General features: G+C 34.1%; 1 protein-coding gene and 3 non-coding genes across 4 annotated transcripts in view; all 4 read right to left on the minus strand.

Moving 5' to 3' along the window:
• Positions 1 to 274: 274 nt before the first annotated feature.
• The window catches only part of LOC131681262 (dyslexia-associated protein KIAA0319-like protein), a 31464-nt gene continuing 5765 nt past the window's right edge, over positions 275 to 25973 (minus strand). Inside the window, 1 exon segment of the mRNA XM_058961977.1 lies at positions 275 to 2404. Coding sequence (XP_058817960.1) covers positions 2223 to 2404 — 182 coding nt within the window. The 3' untranslated portion in view covers positions 275 to 2222.
• On the minus strand, positions 6008 to 6127 carry LOC131686468 (U5 spliceosomal RNA). The gene has a single exon (XR_009305124.1). It is a non-coding gene; the product is annotated as a U5 spliceosomal RNA (small nuclear RNA).
• Positions 7221 to 7344, minus strand: LOC131686464 (U5 spliceosomal RNA). Its single transcript, XR_009305120.1, has one exon. It is a non-coding gene; the product is annotated as a U5 spliceosomal RNA (small nuclear RNA).
• LOC131686469 (U5 spliceosomal RNA) lies at positions 25017 to 25136 on the minus strand. Its single transcript, XR_009305125.1, has one exon. It is a non-coding gene; the product is annotated as a U5 spliceosomal RNA (small nuclear RNA).

Genomic DNA, 25973 nt, shown 5'->3' on the forward strand with positions numbered 1-25973 from the left:
CTCCCCTATTGACATCGGAAGGCTGTTAAAAAACTACAGACTACTTTGGGCTAGACATGTAGAGCGAAAGGCGAAAAGACTGGCTCGGCAGAGAACCTGGAAAAGGTTGTTGATTTGAGGGCAGACCCTGCGTTCGCGGTGGGCGTTCAACGAGACTAAAGAATGGTGGTCCAAAATTGAGTAACCTGATCGTCTGAAATATTCGGAGTAGTCGAAAAGTTCGATTACGATGATGATGATGATGCAATTCGGAAAAAATAAGTACAATATTAAATGAATCGTTTCATATATCTTTATCATATATTTGTAGCGTACGGTTTATTTTTAAAAAATACGTTATTATCCGTTCAATTTGTTAGAATTTTATTTTTGGTAATAATCGTTCAATAATACTATTTCTTCTGTTTGCCTATTTTCGCGATCTCTTTAATTTTTAAAACTATTTTTCCTGTTTAAGTACATAGTGGTTAAGGGGACTTGTTTTCTGCAAGAACTTATTAATATATTTTTTCATCTAAAATCACTGGGTTCGAATAAGCGGAATGAATTTAATTTAAAATACTTTACAGATACATTACAGTGACATCCAAATTCGTGGAACGCTAGGTTACTTCAATGATTTATTCTTAGTCTGTGGTTTCAGTTTATGAATCGTAGTTCACTGGTCTAGAGTGAGATAGTACTTTTGTTTTCCCGAAAATTGACAGTTGGCAACATTCGATAAATGCTCGGACCAAACCCCAATCAAAACCATAAATCATAAAAGGGTCAAGATAAAATAATTATGATTGTTTTTAAAGAGCTTAGGGCTGATATTTTCACCCTTGCTAAACCTTTGCGCCAGTTTAAAAGTTAAGCGTGTGTAAAGAAATAGACCCGTTAACAGAAAAATATTTGATTCCACAACATACCTTATTCTGTACGGCATGTGACGTTAGACGACAAATTTACTTTCTTCCGCGTGAGTTTTTTCACCCTAGTCGGGGAATCGAATCGGATGACGTGAGATTCTCCATTGCCCATCAATGAGCATTTCACGTCACTCGAAGTGATTCTCCAGCATCGTGTGAGAAAAATTGCGTATAGTGATGGGATATTAGTCGTCTGACGTGACAGGTCGCGTAGAAAAAGTGTGTCTTTATCCCAGAAAAGATAGCGGAATGACTTTTTCGAAAAAATTGTAAAAAATTAAAAAAAAATAAAACGTGGATATTTAAAAATTAATACTTTGATTTTTTGCAAGACTCTCTTGCAAAACATTTTAAAATTTAAAATTGGAAAACTGTCAGGAATATGCATTAATCCAATTTGACAAAATTCAACAAACAACCAAATTTTCATATTTTTATTCGAAAAAGTGACATTGAAATCGAAAAATATCGAAAGAATTTCGTATTGTTCCCGTTATTTTGCATCGAATGGCTCATTTCATTATGTACACCGTAGATGACAACTACAATTTTGAAATACAAAAATAATAAAATAGGAATTCAGTGAAATCAGTGATTGCACTCGATTTAGAGCCACAGACTTAAGTCATAGATCATCATGCAATGAGACACCTAGTTTTGATGTATGTATGTATGTATGTATGTAAATGTCTTCACTATTTATCGTTTTACACAACAAACTGTATTCAGACTAGAATAGGTTTCCTTGAACAAAAGTTTAAGTAACATGTAATTAATAGGTTTTCCTTATTTTTAAACGTTTCACGACAACGTTTGAAATCCGTGTTCAACTCGTTAATCACTTGCAGTCTTTAAAAAGTTACACCCAGTACTGAAACAGTATAAAGATAAAATTCAATACAATCAAGTGAACACGCTTTCAATGCATTGTTGACTTTTACGTGGGCGATTTATAGTAAATCTGTTAGATACTTAAATGAACTGTATGTATAGTCGTAACTGCGGTATTAACACTGGTTTCATCTGATCAAATAATATGTAAAACCTGTTTAACTATTACTCGATGGCTGCTATAGATCACACTGTCCGTTCCTATAATAGGAACGATCATCTTTTTTACCCAATATATAGTACAGTTACTTCAACCATTCCCTGGTAAAATAATACCTTAGAAAAAAAATCACATGCAACAAAGGTAGAACAATCAAGTAATCAGTACGTATTACCTTAACAGCATCTTATCTATCCTTATCCGTTTTCGTGCTATTAGTTGGTCAACGGTGGTAGAGCTACCTTATCTACCATCATGATCTAAGCTTTGATCCGTCGACCTAGGCGAGTGGTGCTGTACTTTGCGTGCCCATTCCGGACGTCTCCATTTGCTAAGCCACCAGCGCTCCGTCCCGGGAGACCGTTCTGTTTTGAACGGCTCTCGAACAGAACATCCGAATCGGTTTCAGAATCTGATAGTGCAGTACTGCCGGCGCGGTTGACTGAAATAGCAATCGAACAGGTGTTATTATTTGCATTTGATACTGGACTCCGTAAAAGTAACAACATATTTATTTGTTTAAGATTTATGTGTTTATTCTCAAACGGGTCGAAATAATTCATAATTGTAATAACTGGATTTTGTATTCCAAAATTCGAAAGCCAAAAAAAAAAAATTCAGGATCCTCTGATGAGCATAAGTTTAAACAAGACATTCCTAAATTTATTTTTGGTACTTAATAATAGTTATAATTAAATTCAACAGAGTGGACCTAGCGATAACTTCTAAGATTTAAATGAGTACAAGCAAGTGTTCTTCACCGACCTTGTTGCTATGGCGAGTCGTGTTTATCTTTTACACTTTTTTGTCGAAATACGGTATTTACTCTGTTTTCGAATTCGCTGTTTACCATGGGTACACAAACAACACTCATTCCTGCGTTGCAATTTGACGATAGTCTCGATAAATAACGCCAAAAAAACGGATTGGCATCTAACATTTACATAGTAAATATTGTACACCTACATGATACAACATATTTTCAGATGTAAATACTGTCAAAATATAGATACTTTTCTGATATTTTTGCGGTCATTTGGATGTGGACAATGCTGACAAGATCTGAACCACGTTCGCATTTGGCGTTGAAATTTTTTGTCGTGACTAACGACTTACCTTTCAATATAGGGGCCCCTTTTCAAAATTTCGGAAGGAAAATGATGTATGATTTTGAACGCTTATATCTTTTGTTGTACTGAATGAATTTAATCAATTTCTTCGGCATTTTGTCGAAAATATTTGTACCAATGTTGTATTAAATTTTTGAATATGTAGGACATTCATTATCAACAGAAAAAATAGTATTTTGAAAAATCTTTCGAAAACGACTCGGAAAAGTGAAAATTTTCAGCCCATCCCGCACAGAGCCGTCAATATGGTGCACCAACCGAACAATAAAATGATGAAAAGTTTTAAATATTGGTCCACTACATGTTTGTTCCTATGATTATTCGTATTGGGTGGCTTGACGAGAGCAGTTGGTGGGGTAAAGCCGGCATATTCGTTTTGGTTATGCCACTAGAAACCGGACGGAAAGGAAAGGCTCATGCACAGCACGAGAACGAACGAGAAAGTGATAGTAGTGCATATTAGCGAAAGCGTTACGCACATTTTGAACCTTAATAACAGGTTTTTGCAAATCCTTCCAAGAAAATCAGTGAATGTGGCAACTCTACCACTAAGCGAAAGCTACACCAAAACGAATGATGAAAAGATTTTCATTTATCGCACAAAAGCAGGGCCTTTCATCTGCATCGAAAAGTTAATAAATAGGAACGCCTTGATGCAAAGCGTGCTAATTCGGTGTGAGCTGCGAAAGGGGAATGATCATATTTGTGTGCGCATTAAAAACAATCGTCGGCAACGTTTGAATTGTTTCAAAAGATTCTCGTCTTGTATCAACATAGTTATCCACAAACCGTCCTTATTAGGACGAATGAAAAATGGAAAAAGATGGGTTGGTAATGTATATGACATAACAGGGGTGTCATGACCACACTTCGAAGTTATTTCAAATCTTGCAAAGCATAAATTGACATAATTTCAACGATTGTTCCTATATGAATGAAATGACAAATTTTCAGGTCAACGCGGCAATAACTTTGCAATTTTCTAGAACAATTTTATATTTTAGTTATCATATATTAAAGTCATCTCTTCCAAACAACTTAACCCTCTGCTGCCAACCCCGTGGTTTTGCAGGGTTAAGGAGAATCATTGTAAAATGTCCAATACACGATTTTATGTTGTTACCTCCACTAAAACACTTCAGAACACTCTAACCTGTCATACATGTACATTGTCTGCTTGTTTAAATCAATATATGAAATTATTGACCTGTATTCAATGTGGAGAGCTCGGTAATAAAATTGTTTTACTGAAGATACTAACGAACGAGATCCCCAGGAAAATTTCGCCGAGCCCGGTGAATCGAACTTGATGCGTAAAATTTCATTTATAATAGGAAAATTTAGCCAGACCATTTTATTTCCAATTTTTTCGCGATTGAAGTTCAAATTCATAAAATAACACATAAAAAAGTTTGACTCGATTATCCGGGATGAAATTTTATTGGAATGTTGAAGAAGCAAAATAAACATGTTCTACAGCAATTATTAGTCGTTGATTCACCTAATAAACTCATTTGATGTTTGTTGGCTCTATTTGGAATTACAATTTCAGATATTTATGAAAAAATCGATAAAAACAGTTCATTTAAAAATATTCAATTTCCGCCATCCATTTGTTTACATGCACTAATGTGACACATTCTTTCGTGACGTTTACAACGATTTGACGAATCTTCATTTGACAAATATGTTATAACTTTATCAAATGAATGGCTACACCAAAACTTATTATAGATTCGGGAAGTAGACAAAATTTCACGAAAGATTCAATCAACATAAACTGAATATACTAGAATTTGATAATTTGACTTTTATTGAAATACGTTCTAATTTGTGACGCGTTGTAACGTCACGTTACATTATCAGTCATAAAACAATCTTGCTGTATATTCAGTTTATATTGCTTGAATCTTTCGTGAAATTTCGTCTACTTTCTGAATCGGTAATAAGTTTTGATGTAGGCGTTCATTTGATAAAGTTATAACATATTTGTCGAATTAAGATTCGTCAAATCGTTGCAACGTCGCGAAAGAATGTGTCATGTACAGCGATTCCAACCTTCCAGTTTAAACTGGATTCTTCCAGTTTTTTTTACAGCATCCAGTTAAACAGACAATCGGAAAAATCTTCCAGTTTTTTTGAAAATTGAGTCAGCTTTAGCCAGTTATTTTTTAAATATTTTATTTTTTGTCTCACAAATTGTAACTTGATTCATCTTCATAGAATCCACCGTAACCAGAACTTTTTTTATACCACTTGTGAGTGAAACGGTTCGAGAACGTACATTTTGATTCGATTTCAAATGAATTTTACTCAAACGTTAAGGTGGCAGTACATTGTGTCAAATACATTGATGAACATTTGTTGAATTCTCAGCTAGTTGCTATAGTGGTATGGCAAGAAAAGTTTAAGCGCATCCTCAAGCTTGGCAAATGGTCTTAAATTTAGGATTCAAACCTTCAAGACAGTAAAATCCGACTGTAACTATTACAATTACAATTAAATTCGAATGTTTTAATATTTATTTTTAAATTTGGACAACAATATCAAAAAACCGACTTAAATTTTAAGTAAAAGGTATGGAACATACGTGTTTACTTAACAGTCGTTCATTGAATCATTGACTGGAACATTACAAGGTTAAAGCAGGAATTTTTTTCGAGCATCCAGTTTTTTTCAAGAATGGTTCCAGTTTTTTTGAAAAAAATGTTGGCAACCCTGGTCATGTAAGCCGTGAGGCATACAAGCTGTCAAACTCAGCTTCGTAGATGCGAAATTCAACGATTTCTCTGACGTCACAGAAAATTGCCATTCGCGATCGCGACAAATTGTGACTTGTGAGCCCGTGCATAAAATGTAGAATTTCATTCTCCGGGTAAACATTTTCGGCAGATTTGCAGAAGGTTAACACTCGATCCAGCTAAGAATCGAGTAAAATAAAAATTTATTTTAAACTCATTTGAGTATCCCTCTCCACGGAAATCTTTAGTAAAAGGCGAAAGATTTATTCGACATTTGAAGAGAGATCAGAGTACAAGGAAAACGCTGTTCGAATCGTGACTACACCAAAGACCTGTCTGTTGCACTAGCGATGAATATAACTGGATGCGTAAAAATCACCGGTACCGCCGACACCGCAAAATTGGTGATAGAATGGAAATACACATGAAGCCGTTAGTTTACTGTAGAGTTTTATTCAATTCATTTCACACACACTATTTGAGAGGAGGTTTGCCGCACTTGGTGATGGGCCTTTTGAAAAATAAAATCGATTTTGCTACATCGATCTTTTTAATGCGAAAACATCGATGTTGTCAAACATCGAGCCGGGAAAAATCGATGCAAAAAAATCGATTTTAAAAAAATCGATTGTGGAAAAAATCGGGTTTTTTCAATAGGAATTTTGAAAGAAAAATCAATTTCACCAAATCGATTTTATTGAATCAATAAAATCGATGTTGTCAAACATCGAACCGAAAAGATCGGATACAAAAATCAATTTTTCAAGCTGAAAAAATCACATCGACATCGCCCATTCCGAATGAATATCTCGAAGCTCGAAGAATGCAATCCCTTTTCGGTGCGGCGATAGAGTTACTACGTTTACGTGCTTCACCAAACGACACATAGTGAATCATCATCAGTTTTTCGCACAACCGATAGGAAATTTGATCATTCTTCCGGAAGCAATGGAAGAAGAAATTGAAAGCGAAGTAATTTTCCATGGCCTCTAAATTTGACTGTATTTAAATAAATTCGATAAATAAAAATGATTATTTTTTACTCTTGAAAAGATTTGAAATGCAAAAGTGTATGGTATTTACGCATTACTGACTTCTTCTAAGAAGTAAAAATGGGTATTTTTACCTTTTCAAGAAAGTAAAACCTGTGCATTTAATTTTGCAGGCATGCGCATGCGTAAATTACCCTCTTTATACTTTGTTGAAAGAGTTAAAACTGTCTTTTTCACTTTGTTGTGTGGAGCAGAAAGTATGCAGATTCTGACGTATATTGTTTACACAAAAGAGACTAAAACTCGATATGAAATCAACCTGGTCTGTGCCAAAAAAGAGTAAAAACAACCTCCGTGTGGGAGACATTTTCGGAAAATTTACAAAAGTTTAGCACTCGATCCAGCTAAGGATCGAGTAAAATAAAAATTTATTTTAGACTCATTAGAGTATCCCTCTCCACGGAAATCTTTAGTAAAAGGCGAAAGATTTATTCGACATTTGAAGAGAGATCAGAGTACAAGAAAAACGCTGTTCGAATCGTGACTACACCAAAGACCTGTCTGTTGCACTAGCGATGAATATAACTGGATGCGTAAAATCACCGGTACCGACACCGCAAAATCGGTGATAGAAATAGAATGGAAATACACATGAAACTGTTAAACAGGCCATACACGATACGATTGGTCGTACGACGGGTCGGGTCGTATGGTAGTTTGACATGCTTAAAAACTGGTCGTACGACCAGTTGTATGTATGAGTGAAAATGTGTAGGTATATGTTTTTTCTGCCAAATTCGCCAGAGAATCTGTTTCGTTTGTCGTGCAGATTCATTCACCTAGTGATGTAATTGTGCATTTCTTTTACTATTATCATGGTAGGTTATACTCAAAATTATATATAAAATTGATCCGTGATGCACCTAGATTCAATGTAAACATCCCGATGATAGTATTTTAGGCAGATTTGATATAGTGCTTTATATAATTAATATCTATTCTTTTCGACAAGTGAGACTTTAGAATTAGTTCTCAATTTTTCATCGTTACGTGTAAACGTGTAAATATAAGCGCAAAACTGTTTCCATTTGAGTGTTATTTGGACGTTTTTCAAAGACCACTAGCAACATGAAAAGGCTAATTTGCTGTACTACATGTAATTTATGAGAAATCGAAAAAAAAATTTAAAGAGCTGATAATTATAATTCATCAATCGTAAAACAGTTCAGAACAAATCGATGACAGAGGAAAGTCGGTAATAGTTGCGATTGAGAAGATCTGTACGTTGACTAATCATAATATTCGGCATAGAAAATCTTGTAATTTGTCAGCCAGCCTACTATTATTAGAATATATAGGCTCGATTGGCACGTTCCTCATGTTATTATTTATGTTGTTTTGCATTTCTCCTAAAAGAAATGCATAAAACTCGCTCAAATTTTCAAGACTTTTTCCTTATATACAAATCGACTTAGCTCCAAGATTTGGGTCAATGTTTCGCTCTCTCTGTGTTTATTATAGTAAGGTTTAAAAAGATTCAAAAGCTTGGCCTGTAGTGTATTGGTGCTGTGTGAGGCTCTCTTTCGTACCTTACCACTACAAAACTCCTTACTCTTTGTTCGCCCTTCTTTCCCACGGAACTGCATCAAGGTATTATTTTGTGGGAGAGAGGGCGTTGTGCTTTCTTCGCACCTATTTTTTTTTTGCTCACGAGTTTTCCGCAGCTATCTCGGAACCTCACTTGATGCATGAAATGGCTCGTCCTTAGAGTCCATTTAGCTCTCGACTCTTCTCTTGCTTTTCTTCTCCGTGTATTACGTCACCATTTTGCTCTTGTCTCAGTAAGCCGTTTAGCTGCTGACTTCCGATTGTCAATAAGCTGCCAGCGTTATTACGATCTTCTAGGATAGTCCACAGCGGTGAACTCACCCTACCTCACTGAGTTTTTCGACGGAGGAATTTCTCCCGACACTGATACCCGCTTTCTTGAGCCGTTTAAAGGTCTATCCGCACTAGACCGATCCGATCCGATCCGACCCGACTTTTTCATCTTCGGATTCGCTCGGGTTGTTGATGTAATGGTATTGGTAGCATGTCGGGCGTCCGACGCAAAAAAGATTCGTTGCCAACGATATTCCTTGAACAGACTCTCCGACTTTTTTCTGCTTCTCCACCGACCGGCTCGAACAGAGAGAGAGAACGTGTGAGGCAACCAAAGCAGGTAAAATGATTCTTCTGCTGGTGTGGGACAGCATGTCGTCCACTCAGAAAGGAAAAATAATATCGTCAATAACTTTTGCTTCTACCCATGCTTGAACGGCTTGACCAGAGGCGCATATGAGATAGCGGACAGATTTGTTTTCCAACCGGTGCGGAATTGATTCTATGCCGGGATAGCTAGGATTTCTTCCGATTTTACTTTCAGGTTGTTTTTGTTGCCGAGCTGGATGTTCAAATTTGTTTATGAACACCGTAACGTAGGATATTTGTGCTATTTGCGGGTCCCAGTTGAATTTTGTACATCGGTAGGAAGAATGTTCTCGATTTGTTGACAAATATATCATTTTTGCTTGAAGCGAAACTGAGGCATGTTCTAACCCCGACTGCTGTTAAAATGCATGAAATTATAGCGTTTGGGTTTACAACCAGACTCAGTTTCGCGGTCAAGCAAAAACGCTCGAGAAAGGAGGCTGACAAAATCGGGTCAAAAAGCTGATAAAATCGGGGGCTGATCAAATCGGGTCTCCACTGTACCAACTTTTGAACAAAGTTTTCCTATTTAAGATTTGCAGATTGCGAAGTTTGTAGATGGCGCAAGATAATAATTGACTCTTCTTTGAAATCCAAGAGGGCGACTTCCTGTTACCTCAAAACGCTGGAAACAGTCATCAAAATTTAAAAACCCAATATTAGAAAAATTTAAAAATTTTGAAACCAAGAAATTTATAATTTCAACGATTCCAAGCATTTTCAAATCAAAAAGACTGAGAATTTGAAAATCTAAAAATCAGAAAAAAAAATCAAAATATTCAAATTTAATAATTTAGAAATCCAAAAATTTTAATATCTTAAGATTAAAAAATATAAATACAGTGAAGACCCGTTTTTATCAGACCCTTGGTGAATTTTAGGCTGATAAAATGGGGACTTTGATGAAATCGGGACATATATTTTTCTTTCTTTTTAAGACACCGAAGCTCTTAAAATATTCTTCTTTGGTCCCCAGATATAGCCTAAACTTCGCTTAAGGCGGTCTGACAGAGCAAAAGTTAAAAAAAATATTTTTTTTGCATATTTCGGATCTTTAAGATGAGAAAATATGCTCAAGAAAGGATTTACTCGAATTCAACTTGGCTCGTCTGCTAGAACCCATAAGACTACCAACTATCATTTTTCATATGAAGCTGATAAAATCGGGCAAAAAAGCTGATAAAACCGAGTGCTGATAACATCGGGTCTTCACTGTATCTAAACATTTAAGACTTACAGATTTTTAAACATAAAAATTTTAAAATTCAAGAATATAAAATTTTCAAAAATTGAAATATGTGAAAATTCATTAATTTAAATTTTGGATTTAAAGAAATTTAAAAATTTAGATCTTTACATTTTTAAGAAATTAAAAATAAACTGATCCTTTCGTTGGAATGAAACGGAATCAAAAATACTCATACTCATCATTCTCTCATAAGATTGCCAAAATTTCGCGGTCTGTGTAAGTGAGTGTTTTTTTAGGAAAATCACGATGTTGCTATTGAAGAATTGCAGATGGAGAAGTTCACAGATGACGGAAGTTAATAATTTGCCTTAGCTTGAATTTAGTGCTTCTAGAAAACAGCAATGTTAAAACTTAATCCATATGAATTTAAATCAAATAAAATTTGGAATTTTTAATATATTATCCAATTCATGAACTTCAAAATTTAAGCATTTAAAAACTAAACAATTAAAAAAAAATTAGGATGTAACATTTTTAGAAACGTTAAGATTTAAGAAGTTCAAATCCAAAATAAAAATTTGGAAATAAAACAATTCGAAAATTTAAAAAGTTAGAGCGCTTAAAATTTTAAAATTAAAGATTCAAAATATTAAAAAATTAAAAGGTTAAAACTTTAAGTATAAAAAATATGAAAATTTAGAAATAGGGAAATTCAAAAATTTAAGAATTTAAAAGACCAAAAATTCAAAAATCCAGATATTTAAAAATTTTACGATTCAAAAATTTAAAAATTTATGAATTTAAAAATCTAAGAATTTAAAAATTTAAGAATATGAGAATTTAAAAATTCGATGATCTAAAAATTAAAAAATTTTGAAAGTTCAAAAATTCAAGATCTAAAAATTTAAGAATTCAGTTATTAAAGAACATTCAAAAATAAAAAAATTAGAAATTAAGGAATTCAAAAGTTGAAGAATTGAAATTCTAAAAAATTTATAAATTTATAGATTTAAAAATTTGTAAATTTAAAAATACAAGGATCGTAGAATTTGAAAATTTTATGATTTAAAAATATTAAAATTTAAAAATTCAAAAATTTGGAAATTTAAGAATCTAAAGATCTAAAAATTTAAATATTCAAATATTCTAAAATTTAAAGATTTAAAAATTTAAAAACTTAAGAATTTAAAAATTTTAAAATTTAAGGATCCAAAAATTCAAAAATTTTAAAACCTAATTTTTTTTAAATTTAAGGATCTAAAAATTTATAAATTTAAAAATATAGTAATTTAAAAATATAAAATTTTAAAATTCATAGATTCAAAAATTCAAAGATATGAAAATTTAAAGATTTGAAAAATTAAAAATTTAAGAATTTAAAAATTCAAAGATTTTATATTTTATAATTCCGAAATTTTTAAATTGTTTGAATTTTCGGATTTTAAATTTTTTTATACTTTGAAATTTTTAAATTCTTAAATATTTAAATTTTAGAATTTTTAAATATTTAAATTCCCAAATTTTTAAAAATTTAGAAATTCAAGAATTTAAAAATTTAAGAATTTAAAAATTCAATCATTTAAGAACTTAAAAATTTGAAAATTTAAGGATTTAAATTTTTTTAAAGATTTAACAGTTTAAAAATTTGAAAATTCAAAAAAATTAAAAAAATTAGAATTTAAAAATTCAAAAATTTAAAAATTCGGTTATTAAAGAACATTTAAAAATTTAGGAATTCAAAAATTTAAAAATTTTTGAATTTAAAGATTTAAAATTGTAAATTTAAAAAATCAAAGATATTGGAATTTGAAAATTTTGTAATTTAAGAATTCAGAAATTCAAAAAGTTAAAAAATTTAAGAAGTTAAGAGTTTAAAAATTTAAAGATCTAAAATCCAAGTATCAAAAATTCAGAAATTTAGAAAGTTTAAAAATCAAAAAAATTGGAAATCTAAAAATCTAAAGCTCAAAAAATTAAAATCTAGAAGTTTTCAAATTTAGGAAGTTAAAAATGAAAATATTAATATTCAAAAATTTAAATGCTTGTATATTAAAAAATCCAAAAAATTTTGAATCTAAAAGTTTAGAATTCTTAAAATTTGAAAATTCAAGGATTCAAAAATTTGAATATTTTGAAATTAGGACTTTTAAAACAAGAAATAAAAAAATTTGCATATATAATTTAATAAACCAAAAAAAAAAAATGTACATTCAAGTGCATCAATTTCCTATTTTTTTAAATGTTATGCTTTTGATTGTTTAACCTTCCACATCTAAAGCCTCTTGCGTTCGTATGTTGAATGGCAACCTAAAAGGTACCCTGTTCTTAATTAAATGTATTTCCATCTAACCGTAATTAAAGGAACAACATGCAAAGCAAGGAGGAAAAGTGGATTAACCCAAAGCGGTCCAGGGGCCAAGCGCACAAAGCCGTACATTCCTAAACTTTTACTGTCGCCAACTTGTTTCTCAAACCATCCTACTATTTACTAACGTTCAAAATCTCACTCCTAATTTTCCGATCTCCAAGCTTTGTGAACCCATTTTTTCTTTATGACGGAGGCTTCTTCATCTTCAAGTGCTACTGCCATTATCAATAGTTCTTCTTCTGTAAACTTTTCCTTTTTCTGTTTACTAGCTATAGTATTATAGGTTATTCTCTCAATTTATCACTTCGCTTTTCTCCAAAATGATTTGCTTCTTTGTTTTTACAACACTATTTTATGACTAAACGATCGACAACGGCCAACGCGAAAACGCCATCCGATTCAGTTTAACTACCATTTCTTCGACTCGAGCTTTCCAAGACATTCTCACATCAAGGATCTCGTAGTCATCATGGATTCGGCACTAACACGCAAACCACACACCACGTACACTGGTTAAAATCACTATTGCGCACAGGCTCGCTCAACACTAGAATATTGTTTTGTTGTTTGGAATCCGTACTATATACCAGAACGGCGTTGTCACAATCGAGGCCGGCCAACGTCGGTTCATACGCTTTGCACTCCGACATCTTCCTTGGCAAGACAGATTTCAGGGTGGATTGTCCTATAATCTTCGGACGCCTGGATCTTCAAGCCCGCGTTTGAGCTGTACGCAATAACTCTCTTTTGCGATTACCGTTCAGGAGAACCAACTATGATCGCCAGAGCGCTGTTACCGAAGTTCAGTGTATTGTTAACAGTGCAGTGTGGCGACGGCTTTTGAATCCAACCTGACGAGGAATTCGATAAAAGCTAAAATAGGGGTGGGCGTAGTGTAGTTGGTAAATCGATTGCCTTGTACGCAGCGCACCTGGGTTCGAGTCCCGACCCCGGAAATAGGGTTAGAAATTTTTCATAAGAGATTTTTCCTAGCCCGAAGAGGCGAATATAATCGAAAATAATCTATAATCGAAAAAAGCTAAAACATTTGCTATCCTGAAATGTAATTAGTTTAAGCAACCACCATTGAGGCCAAAGGGTCTGTTAGTGAAGATACAACAAATAAGGGACCATAAATATACCACGTTGACAATTAAGGGGAGGGTAGGGGTCACGCGAAAGTTCACGCTTGTCCATGGGGAACGGGTGGGGGTATTGAAAATGTCCACGTGGACTTATCATTATAATTTTGTCTTTTATAAGAAAATGAAATAAATTTGTAATGTCATTCATGTGTGCGCATACCTTCAAATTTTTTCATGATTTTGAAATAATCAAAGTGCCTATAACAGCATAGTATGTAATAGCAAATCATTAAAAAAAATCAGAGGAAATCGTGCGAAACAAAATCTGAGAAAAATGTTCTGTCCGAATCATTTGATTCAATCTTCTGTAACTCGGTCAAATACCTCTAGCTTTAGATTTGAAAGCGTGTGGTTGAAATTACGAGGCCAATTGAAGAATCCATACGTTACCTCAATTTTATGTTATTATGATGAATCTTTAATACATAAATATAAAAGATTATAATTTCGTTCAGAAATGAGATATTTCCATGAAAATTTGGCAAAAGACGGAAGCAGTGGAAGTTTGAACGATTTTCATTCACCTTCTTCGCCATAGTAGTCTAACACAAACGAAATCTTTTTGAAAACTCCTTTTTTATTAAATTACCCAAAAAATGGGAAACTCCACGTGGACATAGTATGGCGGGCGGGGGTAGGGGCAGATAGGGGTAAAGGATTGTCCACGGAGGGGAGGAGGAGGGTAAAATGACGGTTTTTTTGTCCACGTGGTATATGAACGGTCCCTAACAAATGAATGGCTGGCGTCCACAAGGGGCTAATCCACATTTTTTCCGAAATCGACATTTTGTGGTAGTTCTAAGTAATCCACGTGTACTGCTATTTAAGAATTCTGAAAATAATTTTTTGATTTTTTGCTATTAGCAGTCAAAGTTGACCATGAAGGTGACCCCAGTACTAGGTACCCCCGGGGTTAGCCCCCCGAATTACGAAAATGCTCGTGAATTGAAAAGTAGTGCATGTAATGATCTTATTTTTTGGCAACATGGATCAATGAACTACTAATAAAATAATGTATTTTTACAATAAAAACAATGTTTATTTGGAAATGCGGAAGTTTTTTTCATTTCCTGTAAAAAATTCAAAATGTGGGTTAGGCCCTTTCGGACGCCAACCATTCAAATAACAAAATTCATTGTAAGGTGCACGCTCCACAACGCCTTGATATACAATATATTATACATATCGAAAACATATGACGGCTTAAAATGTTAAATGCTCTAACGAGCTTCACGAATGTAGAAAAATGCACCGCCCACACCTCTGCAGGAATGGTGACTTATCACCCTATTTCGTCGTGTTTTCTTCTACTAACAATTTATTTTACGTTATTAAAACATCTAGAAGTTTTTAATTTGAAATTATATTGGATCACATAGGTTTCTACGACGTACCGATTTTGCTGTATTGGTTCGCGAAACTTCTATAGTAAAATATATTGCGTAAGACGCCTAAATGAAATTACAAAACTAAAATAAGTCTTTTCTACAAACTTCGCAATCTGCAAATCTTAAATAGGAAACATTGTTCGAATGTTGGTATTTCCAACTTAAGTTTTCTAATATTCGCTCCGCATTCGGCGACTTTTGCTGAAAATTCCACATTATTCAATCAAAAAAAGATTCTGTTACATTTCAAGAAAAGGATTAGTTAACAAATTCTGTTTTGTTGGATTGGAAGAATTCTTTAACACACATCATTTGCGTGTTTTGTTTTATTGCTTTGAGCTGGTGTAATTTTTATACATAAATATTGTTGATACGATCAATGCAAACAAAGAAGTTCGTTGTTTAAATAATAAAATATGACCATTATTAGAATCAATAAAACGTTCGGTCGAATTAAGAAATATTAGGGTTCGAGCATTATAGTATGCCCCGATAAAAACAATTAATATTTAGTTGAATTGAAATATGCGCTGCTTGACCGCGAAACTGAGTCTGGTTGTAAACCCAAACGCTATAATTTCATGCATTTTAACAGCAGTCGGGGTTAGAACATGCCTCAGTTTCGCTTCAAGCAAAAATGATATATTTGTCAACAAATCGAGAACATTCTTCCTACCGATGTACAAAATTCAACTGGGACCCGCAAATAGCACAAATATCCTACGTTACGGTGTTCATAAACAAATTTGAACATCCAGCTCGGCAACAAAAACAACCTGAAAGTAAAATCGGAAGAAATCCTAGCTATCCCGGCATAGAATCAATTCCGCACCGGTTGGAAAACAAATCTGTCCGCTATCTCATATGCGCCTCTGGTCAAGCCGTTCAAGCATGGGTAGAAGCAAAAGTTATTGACGATATTATTTTTCCTTTCTGAGTGGACGACATGCTGTCCCACACCAGCAGAAGAATCATTTTACCTGCTTTGGTTGCCTCACACGTTCTCTCTCTCTGTTCGAGCCGGTCGGTGGAGAAGCAGAAAAAAGTCGGAGAGTCTGTTCAAGGAATATCGTTGGCAACGAATCTTTTTTGCGTCGGACGCCCGACATGCTACCAATACCATTACATCAACAACCCGAGCGAATCCGAAGATGAAAAAGTCGGGTCGGATCGGATCGGATCGGTCTAGTGCGGATAGACCTTAACTCCCAGTTTTATCTACATCTACTCGGACTGTGTGTGTATGTGTGTATGTGCAAGAGTAAGTAGGTGGCAAACTCTCATTCGTGTTTCTTAGCATTGGCTGAACCGATCTTATCCAAACCAATTTCAACTAAAAGGCCTAACACCCAGACAGCACGCTATTGATTTGTTTTTGATTCTGATGTTTAGTTTCTAAGATATTGTTTGAATGAGTAAAAATGAAGTTGGCTAAGTTGAGGTCAATGGCATCTTCGGAGAATTTGTTGGATGTAATATGGTCTTTCTTTTGGTATTGTGTTTTCACATATTAATCCCCCTATATGCGAAATATTAAAAAAATGCCTTTGTGATTATATTGAGATGATGTCTTCTGCAAATTTATAACTTTTCTGCCAACATCTTTACTGAAGACACCAAGTGTCTGTCTTGTATGCTTTAAAAGTTACAGCATGTTTTTTATTGTTCAATATAGTTTTAATACACCATTCGAATATTATTTCGGAAACGTAAAAGGATGAGATCAGAACATATTTTGGAAGCTTAAATAATTGATGTTGAGCACATTTTCCATAAAAAAACCCACCTATCAGTGTGAAATTTTTCTTCTAATATTTCTTTAAGACCTAACTTAAATGAAAATCTAGTGATTGGAGGCTATAGTTACATTTGTAGGACCATTGTCTCACAAATTTTATTTGTCTTTGTATTGGTGACAATACATAAACCACTTTTATTGTTAACCATTCTTCTCTCATTCGTTCGTTTGTTTGGGTAGTTTGTGTTAAAAAGTGTCCTAAATTAATAGATACAATTAAGGGGGTGGACTGCTTTAGCAGACAAAAAAAACATGTTTTCGTGATTTTTGGATAGGAAAAGTTCTAGTTATTTGAAAATGTATGAGTTTTTTGTAATCACATTGGAAACGCTAAAATAAAAATTTTCCTTGGAAATCTTCACAAAAAGGCGAAGTCAAAGACTATTTAGTTTCTGTAATACCTAATTGGCGGAAAAAGTGCTTGTTGAAATTAATGAAACAATAAAGATTTTATTTTCCGTAACTTTTTTCTGCGGTTTTCTAAGAAAATGTGTTTTTGGTATACATTTTTTATTTTAGCGTGCTACAGAAATGATTAAAACGGGTATTCTGGTGATATTGTTTGTTGGAATCTTCAAAAGGCTATATGAAAAATTGTTATTTTCTCTAACCAAGCTTGCAAAATTTTAATAAGGGGATACACCAGTGTAGGGCACGAAAAAAATAGGCATGTTTCAGAAATTTCACTTGACGCATTGTAACGAGGAATCGAGTACCCATAAATTACGATTTATAATACAAGTTCTGATGTACAAATAATGAATTTGTCAACTATTTTCAACATCGGTTGGATAGTATTTTCCAACAGGCGAGTTCTTTTGGTCCATGGCCGGAAATCTGTCTCCCGTAATCTTTGATCTAGAGCAAAAATCAAAAGATTTTTCGATTCCTTAGAACAATAGAAATCGACGTACGTAGGGTTTTTTAGACATTTCTATTTTCCAACAAAACGCACCCTTTTTATTAGAAAATGTCATAACTGAAAAGCCATTTGGAACACACTGAATATTTCAGAACGGTAGAAAATCATTTATTCGAGTTGTATTTTTCACTACACTCAGTAATGGTGGCAATTTTCCTTAAAAAATCCGTTATTGATAACCCAAGTAACAATTGAAGTTTTATAGCATGCTACAAGTGCAATGTATGTTTTTTGAGGGGCTATAAAACTATCATAAAACTAAAATTGTTACCAGGGAACTTTCTAATTTGTTTTTTGGAATTAGGATTAGTAATAATGATGCAAATCAAAATCCTTTGTTCAATCACTAGCTATTGTGAGTCCAACGGTATCCGAAATATGTTGCTCACTGCTAGGTCACTTTTAGAAAAAGTCCATATCGAAATAATCGCGCTGAGGTAGCGTGTTATCAAAAGTTGCAATTTTAGTTCTAGTTCTCAGATCGGCATGAACATTTGAATAAACGCAATTAATGACATGTACTTCAAATATACGCAATATTTTTTTTTTAATTTTTTGCGCAAACACAATATATAGGGTAATTTCGGGAGAGATGCCGCGTCATGACCCTATATACGACATATAGAAAGTGCGGCCTTTCTATATCTCGTATAAAGGGGCACTTTTATACGGTAATATGCTATTGTGAGTTTGTCTTTTGAAGAATTACAACACTGGAGATGTAAAATAATCCTTATTATCGTGTATCGGTTGAGAAGCTGGGACCTTTTAGAAGGCATTCTGATCACAAGCACGGTCATCCATAATTTCAGAGGAAAATGTCGTCGTGCGGCATCTCTTCCATACAATTGGGAGAGATGCCGCATCAAAATTGCGGGTGAGATGCCGCACTTGATGGCGGAGGATACGTAGCTAAAATGTATTTTTTTTTCACCTCGAAATGTCATTAAATGATCATTTGCGTCAGGTATAGATTATTAATAAAGTATATCCACAAATTAACGGACCTAAAACAGCGGCATATAGGAAAATGAGTCTATTTATTTATATATTTGAAAGGGCGATATGTATCTAAGTATTAGTTACTTCGGTTTATTCTTTAAAGTTTCAGGCACTAATTTTAGTAAACGGAATTGATTTGTAGTGATGTCAATCTTGGCATAAAAATGAAAATTTCGATGAATTGATGCTTTTTAAAATGAATCTTTCAAGAACAAACCAAAGTTATCTAAATACATTACAAACAAAAACTGCTTTTAAGGAACCCCTACCAATATATCGCTCGTACAAACATATAAATAAACAGTACCTTTAATTAAGTTACTCCAACTAAACCGTTACACAAAGTTGTAAAAATAAAATATTTTTAAAATGTTGAATAAAAAATGTTTCTAGAAATGGTATTACCCCCTTGAGAAAAATGAAGGTGCTGGCCGATTTATAGGGGTAATCAAAGTTCATGAAACTCAGCTGAAGACCCCTAATCACTAAAACATCAATGATAGCTAAAAATATTTTTGTTCACCATTTTTCAGTTTGTGACCATGGTGCGGCATCTCTCCCGCAATGACCTTTTTGCCTTTCTCATATAAAGAAAGGCTATGCAATCACTGTAAAAATCGACTTTTTAACCGAGGCCCGGAGGGTCGAGTGTCATACACCATTCGATTCAGTTCGTCGAGATCGGCAAATGTCTGTGTGTGTATGTGTGTGTCATTTAAACTCACACAATTTTCTCTTATAAACTGGTACCACCATGATGTTCAAATGATGTAAAACATATTAAAATATATGTAACATTACTCTAGTTTGCGGGTCTGGATCACTAATGATCAATCAAAGCAGCTTTGTCCACATTGGCCACCTATGACGGTTCATGACGCCCCCGGGGAACCCGCCAAGTTCCTAAGCTAATATCACACCCATTCCACAACGAATTCTCTACCGATTTTTACAAACTTGATTTCAAATGAAAGATACAGTAATGCCAGTAATCTCGGAGATGGCTGAACCTTATTTTTACAAATTAAGATTCAAATGAAAGGTATAATATTCCCATAGGTTGCTATTGAATTTCATTTTCAACCGACATCTTGTTCCGGATTACGAGTTGAAGAGTATGGTTACAAAACAAAATTTGTTGATTTGTCCACATCGGTTTCTCGGAATTTTCTGAACCGATTTTGACAAACTTGATATTAAATGAAAGGTCCATCATCTGCTGTTGATTTTTTTGTGGATCCGAGTTCTGGTTCCTGAATTACAGGGTGATACGTACAATTACGCAGCAAATCCCGATTCTAACGAATTCTGCGATGAATGTAAAACGGTGAATTTTTTTTCCAAAATGTAAACACAACTGTTGAATTTGTAGATCTAGGTCACCAACAGTCATTCAAAGTCTCTTTGGCCACACTGGCCACCATCGACGGATCCGGAAGCATCCAAAATCTGAATAACGGTTATATTGGTTTCTCGAAAATGACTATACCGATTTGATCAACTTAGTCTTAAATGAAAGGTGTTGCGTCCCCGGAAACTGATATTAAATTCCATCTCCATCCGACTTCCGGCTCCGGAGTTACGACGATCACATAGAAAACTCCGATTCAAACCGATACCGCGATGAATGCAAAAAGGTGCTCTTATATATACTTACCAAGTGTAATAAGAATGAAAGACATTTCCATAATGTTATATTGTACGAACTAGCTATTAAATCATAGTTTGGAGAAATGAGAAACGCACAATTGCACCTCTAGGTGGATTAAAACAGGTTTTTTTCTAAATGTTCATGGAAATTTGATAAATTTTTTTTCATGAACAAAACCATTTCACAGTATTTTTGAAACTCGCAATTGATTAAAATAATTTTATCAAATATTGAATGATTAACTTCGATGCAGCTCGATTTTAAGAAATGTGCGGCATCTCTCCCCAAATTACCCTATAGTCCCTGAAGAGAATTGAGTTTTCCATTTATATTGAATTGAATGAAGAACATAAACATTTTATTCATAAAGTAATAGTAATAAGTTGATTGTCCGCTTATTTTAATGGGCATTTTTTTACCTTTGATTTGATTTTCGAAAATCCTTGCAATGATATTGTCCAATGCTAATTTGATTAATGTAATATCCGAAGAGGGAGTTCTAATATTTATGTGAAATGTCTCATCACACTGTTAGGTGGTTTAAAACCTTTTTTGGGTTATATTCAAAATATTTTAGCTCAACATTATTTTAATAGAATGACAGGTTTTTTAGATTTCCGTATTTTACCTGTTCCTTGCGAGTATATCATTTTTGGATTAGCCTTTCGAGATCTTTGAAGAAATGAAAATTTCAATTTACGAAGGTTGTCTTTCGACAACTCTATTTGCCCCCGGTTTATTTTGGTGTGTCTGGTGGTTGAAGGTGATAAGAGGCGAAAGAGAAGTCTGCCTGAGGGGGTAGCATGGAGTATCGGTTTAAGTGGATAATAGGAGATGATATTTGGGGGAACCTCTTGCAGTACAGCCCTAGCCACTCCCCTGTTAAAATCCAGCAAGCTTTTTGACCTAGTTACCGCATAGTGCGATGTTAGCTTGTTGGTCATACATGCACACCTACCAAGCAACACGGTATGTTGATAAACTGTTTTTACAACACCAATGTCAAACATTAATTTGTGAAAATATTCGTGCAGCAAGCGTTATTCAACTGTTTGGCAATTAAAAAAGCGCAAGAGGTGGAGCTTATAGACAACATGTTCAATTGTTACGAATGTACCAAGAATCATACTAACAACAGAGATTGTTGCAATAATGCTAGCGAGTGCTTTGAAAACAACTGTGTGGAATTGAAATGAAACTTAATGTGTTTCATCAAATTGTTATACAAAGCATAAATATTATGTCCACATTGAAATATGACAATATTCATGTGTGTAAAAATGTATAACCAATAAAATGAATCGAGTAATTTTTGAAAATACTTTTATATTTTTAACGGCCTTTAGACATCGTTGATATAAACTCAATAAATTTTATACTTATTTCGTGAATTAGTTATCATACGCAAAGCACTGTGTTCAAATATGCTTTTTTCGAGAGCAATAAAAAATTGAAATATGTCCGGAATAAAGTTTGCTGACAAGTTGACTACTAATGTTATCACCAGTTTTCGCGATGATGCTTGCAACAAAATGGTTTTAGCTGTGTAGTAGAGTCACACAGGCGTTGCAAACCCGTAATATGTGTCAAACTTATATTGTTTCAGAAAACATTAGCAATACAAATAAATAACTACGATGTAATGTGTAGCAGCTGTGTTTCACACATGCAACAGTCACGTTTTTGCAATTATGTTGTGATTGTAATGCAATAAATAACTTTGGTTGTCTTTCTAGAACATGTTGCAAGTGCTACCTGGGATACACTCTCAAATACACGCACACACAGACATTAGCCGAACTCGGCGAACTGAATCGAATAGTATATGAGACTCGTTCTGCTGGGCGTTGGTTAAGAAGTCGATTTTCATAGTGATTGCATTACTTTTTTACAAAGAAAGAAAAAAAACGTCAAACTGGTTGGACGACTTATCGTACTGCAGTTACAACCGTGTGTGGCGAATCGGTCGTACGACATATCGTTTCAACAGTCTATCCGACTGGTCGTACAACACGTTGTACGACAGATCGTATCGTGTATGGGCCGCATTAGTTTAGTTTTATTCAATTCATTTCACATACACTATTTGGGAGGAGGTTTGCCGCACTCGTAGATTTTTTTGTAAGGCAGCAGAATTATTTAACAATAATTCTAGAGAAAATTTAGAATAGTACGTAAGTAACAACGAGATTCTCATTTGGCGTTGAAATTTTTTGTCGTGACTAACGACTTACCTTTCAATATAGGGGCCCCTTTTCAAAATTTCGGAAGAAAAATGATGTATGATTTTGAACGCTTATATCTTTTGTTGTACTGAATGAATTTAATCAATTTCTTCGGCATTTTGTCGAAAATATTTGTACCAATGTTGTATTAAATTTTTGAATATGTAGGACATTCATTATCAACGGAAAAATAGTATTTTGAAAAATCTTTCGAAAACGACTCGGAAAAGTGAAAATTTTCAGCCCATCCCGCACAGAGCCGTCAATATGGTGCACCAACCGAACAATAAAATGATGAAAAGTTTTGAATATTGGTCCACTACATGTTTGTTCCTATGATTATTCGTATTGGGTGGCTTGACGAGAGCAGTTGGTGGGGGAAAGCCGGCATATTCGTTTTGGTTATGCCACTAGAAACCGGACGGAAAGGAAAGGCTCATGCACAGCACGAGAACGAACGAGAAAGCGATAGTAGTGCATATTAGCGAAAGCGTTACGTACATTTTGAACCTTAATAACAGGTTTTTGCAAATCCTTCCAAGAAAATCAGTGAATGTGGCAACTCTACCACTAAGCGAAAGCTACACCAAAACGAATGATGAAAAGATTTTCATTTATCGCACAAAAGCAGGGCCTTTCATCTGCATCGAAAAGTTAATAAATAGGAACGCCTTGATGCAAAGCGTGCTAATTCGGTGTGAGCTGCGAAAGGGGAATGATCATATTTGTGTGCGCATTAAAAACAATCGTCGGCAACGTTTGAATTGTTTCAAAAGATTCTCGTCTTGTATCAACATAGTTATCCACAAACCGTCCTTATTAGGACGAATGAAAAATGGAAAAAGATGGGTTGGTAATGTATATGACATAACAGGGGTGTCATGACCACACTTCGAAGTTATTTCAAATCTTGCAAAGCATAAATTGACATAATTTCAACGATTGTTCCTATATGAATGAAATGACAAATTTTCAGGTCAACGCGGCAATAACTTTGCAATTTTCTAGAACAATTTTATATTTTAGTTATCATATATTAAAGTCATCTCTTCCAAACAACTTAACCCTCTGCTGCCAACCCCGTGGTTTTGCAGGGTTAAGGAGAATCATTGTAAAATGTCCAATACACGATTTTATGTTGTTACCTCCACTAAAACACTTCAGAACACTCTAACCTGTCATACATGTACATTGTCTGCTTGTTTAAATCAATATATGAAATTATTGACCTGTATTCAATGCGGAGAACTCGGTAATAAAATTGTTTTACTGAAGATACTAACGAACGAGATCCCCAGGAAAATTTCGCCGAGCCCGGTGAATCGAACTTGATGCGTAAAATTTCATTTATAATAGGAAAATTTAGCCAGACCATTTTATTTCCAATTTTTTCGCGATTGAAGTTCAAATTCATAAAATAACACATAAAAAAGTTTGACTCGATTATCCGGGATAAAATTTTATTGGAATGTTGAAGAAGCAAAATAAACATGTTCTACAGCAATAATTAGTCGTTGATTCACCTAATAAACTCATTTGATGTTTGTTGGCTCTATTTGGAATTACAATTTCAGATATTTATGAAAAAATCGATAAAAACAGTTCATTTAAAAATATTCAATTTCCGCCATCCATTTGTTTACATGCACTAATGTGACACATTCTTTCGTGACGTTTACAACGATTTGACGAATCTTCATTTGACAAATATGTTATAACTTTATCAAATGAATGGCTACACCAAAACTTATTATAGATTCGGGAAGTAGACAAAATTTCACGAAAGATTCAATCAACATAAACTGAATATACTAGAATTTGATAATTTGACTTTTATTGAAATACGTTCTAATTTGTGACGCGTTGTAACGTCACGTTACATTATCGGTCATAAAACAATCTTGCTGTATATTCAGTTTATATTGATTGAATCTTTCGTGAAATTTCGTCTACTTTCTGAATCGGTAATAAGTTTTGATGTAGGCGTTCATTTGATAAAGTTATAACATATTTGTCGAATTAAGATTCGTCAAATCGTTGCAACGTCGCGAAAGAATGTGTCATGTAAGCCGTGAGGCATACAAGCTGTCAAACTCAGCTTCGTAGTTGCGAAATTCAACGATTTCTCTGACGTCACAGAAAATTGCCATTCGCGATCGCGACAAATTGTGACTTGTGAGCCCGTGCATAAAATGTAGAATTTCATTCTCCGGGTAAACATTTTCGGCAGATTTGCAGAAGGTTAACACTCGATCCAGCTAAGAATCGAGTAAAATAAAAATTTATTTTAAACTCATTTGAGTATCCCTCTCCACGGAAATCTTTAGTAAAAGGCGAAAGATTTATTCGACATTTGAAGAGAGAACAGAGTACAAGAAAAACGCTGTTCGAATCGTGACTACACCAAAGACCTGTCTGTTTCACTAGCGATGAATATAACTGGATGCGTAAAAATCACCGGTACCGCCGACACCGCAAAATTGGTGATAGAATGGAAATACACATGATTGAAGCCGTTAGTTTACTGTAGAGTTTTATTCAATTCATTTCACACACACTATTTGAGAGGAGGTTTGCCGCACTTGGTGATGGGCCTTTTGAAAAATAAAATCGATTTTGCTACATCGATCTTTTTAATGCGAAAACATCGATGTTGTCAAACATCGAGCCGGGAAAAATCGATGCAAAGAAAACGATTTTAAAAAAATCGATTGTGGAAAAAATCGGGTTTTTTCAATAGGAATTTTGAAAGAAAAATCAATTTCACCAAATCGATTTTATTGAATCAATAAAATCGATGTTGTCAAACATCGAACCGAAAAGATCGGATACAAAAAATCGATTTTTCAAGCTGAAAAAATCACATCGACATCGCCCATTCCGAATGAATATCTCGAAGCTCGAAGAATGCAATCCCTTTTCGGTGCGGCGATAAAGTTACTACGTTTACGTGCTTCACCAAACGACACATAGTGAATCATCATCAGTTTTTCACACAACCGATAGGAAATTTGATCATTCTTCCGGAAGCAATGGAAGAAGAAATTGAAAGCGAAGTAATTTTCCATGGCCTCTAAATTTGACTGTATTTAAATAAATTCGATAAATAAAAATGAATGATTATTTTTTACTCTTGAAAAGATTTGAAATGCAAAAGTAGTATGGTATTTACGCATTACTGACTTCTTCTAAGAAGTAAAAATGGGTATT

The sequence above is a fragment of the Topomyia yanbarensis genome, chromosome 2 (genome assembly GCF_030247195.1).
Source record: "Topomyia yanbarensis strain Yona2022 chromosome 2, ASM3024719v1, whole genome shotgun sequence".
Lineage (NCBI taxonomy): Eukaryota > Metazoa > Arthropoda > Insecta > Diptera > Culicidae > Topomyia > Topomyia yanbarensis.